The sequence below is a fragment of the Psammomys obesus genome, unplaced genomic scaffold (genome assembly GCF_907164565.1).
Source record: "Psammomys obesus unplaced genomic scaffold, mPsaObe1.curated_primary_1811, whole genome shotgun sequence".
Taxonomy (NCBI): Eukaryota; Metazoa; Chordata; class Mammalia; order Rodentia; family Muridae; genus Psammomys; species Psammomys obesus.
In genome coordinates, this window is record NW_026585992.1 from 374 (window position 1) to 4,214 (window position 3,841).

General features: G+C 50.9%; 1 protein-coding gene across 1 annotated transcript; it reads left to right on the top strand.

The window, feature by feature from the left end:
• Nucleotides 1-377: 377 nt before the first annotated feature.
• Nucleotides 378-1,940, top strand: LOC129671980 (NEDD4-binding protein 1-like). The gene has a single exon (XM_055601150.1). It carries the CDS (start codon nt 378-380, stop codon nt 1,938-1,940), a length of 1,563 nt encoding a protein of 520 aa, XP_055457125.1.
• Nucleotides 1,941-3,841: the final 1,901 nt, after the last annotated feature.

A 3,841-nucleotide genomic window follows, 5' to 3' on the forward strand; every position in this document is an offset into this window, starting at 1 on the left:
GAGTGCTGGATCGCCACCCCACCCCCTTCCCTCCAGCAACCCACCACCCATTGTTGATTTTCTGAGTGCGGTTCTGTGCTGGTGAAGAGAGGCACGTGAATCCCGAGAGTCAGAAGGGACCAGAAGTGTTTGCAGTGGAACCCAACCTGATCGGGAAGGAGAGAACCAACCAAGGTTTCAGGAGGCAGAGGACATCTGACAGAAAGATCTCAGAGGAGAGCAGACGTCTGAGGTAGAGCCTTGGAGGAGGAGACATTCCCTGGGATCCTCTGCAGAGGATGCATCTGTTTCACCCCTCTCCTGCTGGAGAACACATAGGAGGCTCCATTTTGGAGAGGGGGGAAACTGACGGCCTTGAGGGGTTCCTTGGGAAAGCCATGGCGGCAGTTCTTTGGGCCTTGATCACCATCACGATCACCAGCCTGCTTGCACTTGCCCTTGCAGCCGTCCTTCTCTACTTTCTCTCCAAGAAGCTTGGACCAATATGTGCCCAACAAGAACGCGCCTCAACAGCCTTTGGAAAAGCAGCACTACTGCAAGAAGTGGTAGTCGTGCAGCAAGCGAAATTAGCTGTGATGTTACTGAGGCTACAGAGACACGAGAGAGGGGAAGTGAGAGAACCGAAGGCCCTCGAAGGAGAAACTAGGGTACGTGATGGGTCAGGGGGCCGGAATGGACAGCCCGTGAAACCTGAGTCGCCGCTGGCTCTGAAGGAAACCGAACAGGGGCAGCGACCCCCACCACCTTTCCCATTGGCCCAGGGAGGAACACCTGACAAGGGTTTTCAACAACCTGCGGGACCTGTGCTTGCAGAATCTAAGGAGCCTCCCCGTGGAAAGCATTCCTGCTCAGGGGGCTCGCCTGAGCCTAAGCCGAGATGCCCCCTACTTTCTGACCCGCTCCTTCAGCAGCCCCGGTTGTGTCCTTCAGGGACAGGATCCGCAGCATTGGGCCGATCCTCTGAGGACCCCACTGCCTCAGTCACAGGGGTTCAGAGATTTCAAGAGGCCCTCAAGACCCCATACAGTCTGGCCTTGAGAAATGAGCCCGGCAGAGCAGATCTGAAGCATGTGGTGATAGACGGGAGTAACGTGGCCATGGCCCACGGCCTGAGAAAGTTCTTCAGTTGCCGCGGAATAGCCCTCGCCGTGGAGTATTTCTGGAAGCTTGGCAACAGAAACATCACCGTGTTTGTCCCGCAGTGGAGAAGGAGGCGGGATCCTCATGTCATGGAACAGCACCTGTTGGGCCAGCTCCAGGAGCTCGGCATAGTGGCTCTGACTCCTGCCCGGATGGTCTCCCGAGAAAGAATCTCTTCTCATGATGACAGGTTTCTACTGCACCTGGCAGAGAAGACCGGGGGGATCATTGTGACCAATGATAACCTGAGAGAGTTTGTGACTGAGTCGGCGTCCTGGAGAGAAATCGTTGCCAGGAGACTGCTTCAGTACACGTTCGTGGGAGACATATTTATGGTTCCTGATGACCCTCTGGGAAGGCACGGACCTCGGCTGGAAGAATTTCTTCAAAAGGACCTCTTTCCTCCAGACAAGCAGCTGGTTGATGACAACGACCCGCCAGGCATGAGCACTTTGGACTCTGTCCTCAGGAGCCCCAGCCCCAGCCCCAGCCCCAGCCCCAGCCCCAGCCCCAGCCCCAGCCACTGGCCACCACCCCAGAACCACGGAGCCTTTCCAAGCCCTGGGCTTCCTCAGCAACAGCTCTTCACTGTCCCGGTCACACTGCCCAGGATGCAGCAGAAAGTGGCCAGGCCCGCACAGAGATCTTTGGCAGAGACCAGCGAGTTGAGGGAGGCACTGATGAGCATCTTCCCGGACTGTGAGCAGAAACGGAAGATTGACCAGATTCTGCTAACTTATCCATCCACGATGGACCTGAACGTCCTCTCTGGCCTCGTGTTGGATGCAAAGCTGGGCTGAGACTGCACTCACGGTGTGGTGGGGAGGGGACAGGGGAGGGCACTAGGATCTGCCACCTGTTGGTAGTTCCTTCTCTGAGGGAACATTGCTGTATGGTATGGGAGAAAGGAGTGACAGATGTTTGGTGTACACAAAACGGAGATTCTAAATAAACAGAAACAGGGAGCGGGAACTCCCACAAATACAGACCATTGTGTTTTGTTTTGTTTTGTTTTTTAAGTTGAAATTTCCTGATTGGCAACCAGGCAGACAACTGCTGTTTAAAGTCCCTGGATTGTAGGAAAACATGATGATGAGTGTGAGCTTCCATTCTTCAATGGGATTTTCAAAACAGTGGGATGGGTTTCAGGTAATGGGACGCTCAGAGAAGCAGCTTTTGCCTATATTTCCACAGGTGAGCAGAGCCTAAGGGTTCCATCAAATTGCAAAGGAGCCCATCCCCAGTGAGAGAGGATTCCCCATGAAAGCCTCTACTCAAGGAAGGAAAGGAGGCAGATAGAGGGCAACCCAGAGCCATGGTCCCACCCGGAAAGTTGATACCACCCACAGCCCCCGCACAAACACACACACAACACCAACACCACAGCCAGCTCCACAACCGCCATGCCCTGGTGCAGGAAGAGCTCATCAACCTGACTGAAAGAGGACAGTGAGTTCCTGAAACAGACAGATGGAAAGACCTAGATCCTGAAATGGACATTTGCTGAGGTTACTGATGTTCGAGGGGAAGGTGGCATGAAGGCATGAATTTTCAGGTGGATTTATCCACTAGTTTAGGGGAGTTGGTGATAGTCTGTGCTGGAAGACTGAACCCCAGCAAAATGTTTCCATTCAGCTGAAAGAGATGCCAGGAAGGAGAGAGATTGAATCAGATGGTCCTTAGGACAGCCTGGTGAAGGGGATGGGGTGAGGGTTCACTCCTTCTGTGTCCTCAGTTGAGTTCAAGGTCAGCTGGGTGCTCTCCCTGTCTCTCTGAGCTAGTGGGATTTCCCCGAGCAGGTGGCTCTTGAGTCTTCCTTGGTAAAAAGCAACACGGATTGGTGGAGGGAGGCAGTTTTAGAGGAATTTCAGTCCTGCAACCTGGCAATGGGAAGGTCACACCTAGAGATCTTCATGGGATGCTTGCTGGGGCTGGAACACAAACACCCCTGAAAAGCCCTCTGGCTGAAATGCTGACACACCCTTAGGACTCAACCTTAATCCCAAGCAATGTAGGGAAGTCTTGTTTGGAGAGGGCAAGGGCCTTGATTGGAAGTGAGGTCTATTTGAGGAGCAGACCAAGAGCCAATCAGAGAAGGACTCGTCTACAGGAGTCACAGAGTGGGGCTTTTCTAGATTCCACCATTTGTCTGCAAATTTCATGATTTCCTTTTTTTTAATTGCTTAAAAATATTCCATTGTGTAAATGTACCACAATTTCTGTATCTGTTCCTCTGTTGAGGAACATCTGGGTTGCTTTCAGGTTGTGGCTATTATGAATGAAGCTGCTACTAACGTGGTTGAACAAATTTCCTTGTTGCATGCTTGAGTATATTTTGTATTTATTTCTATGCAATATTAGCTGGAACTATTCATAATTGTCTGAGAAAGCACCAGATTGATTTCCAAAGTTTTGTACAAGTTTACATTCCCACCAGCAGTTGAGGAGGTATACCCTTTCTCCACAACCTCTCCAGCATGTGTTGTCACTTGAGATTTTGATCTTAGCCATTTTGCTGGGTGTAGGATGAAATCTCAGCATTGTTTTGTTTTGCTTCTCTCTCATGACTAAAGACATTGGGCATTTCTTTAAATGTTTCTCTGCCATTTTATATTCCTCTACAGAGAATCCTCTATTTAGCTCTGTACCTTATTTTTCAATTACCTGATTTGTTGTTTTTTAATTTCTAGAGTTATTAATA

Excerpts from the sequence above, each read along its gene's own strand:
- LOC129671980 (XM_055601150.1), top strand. The coding sequence starts at position 378 with ATGGCGGCAGTTCTTTGGGCCTTGATCACCATCACGATCACCAGCCTG.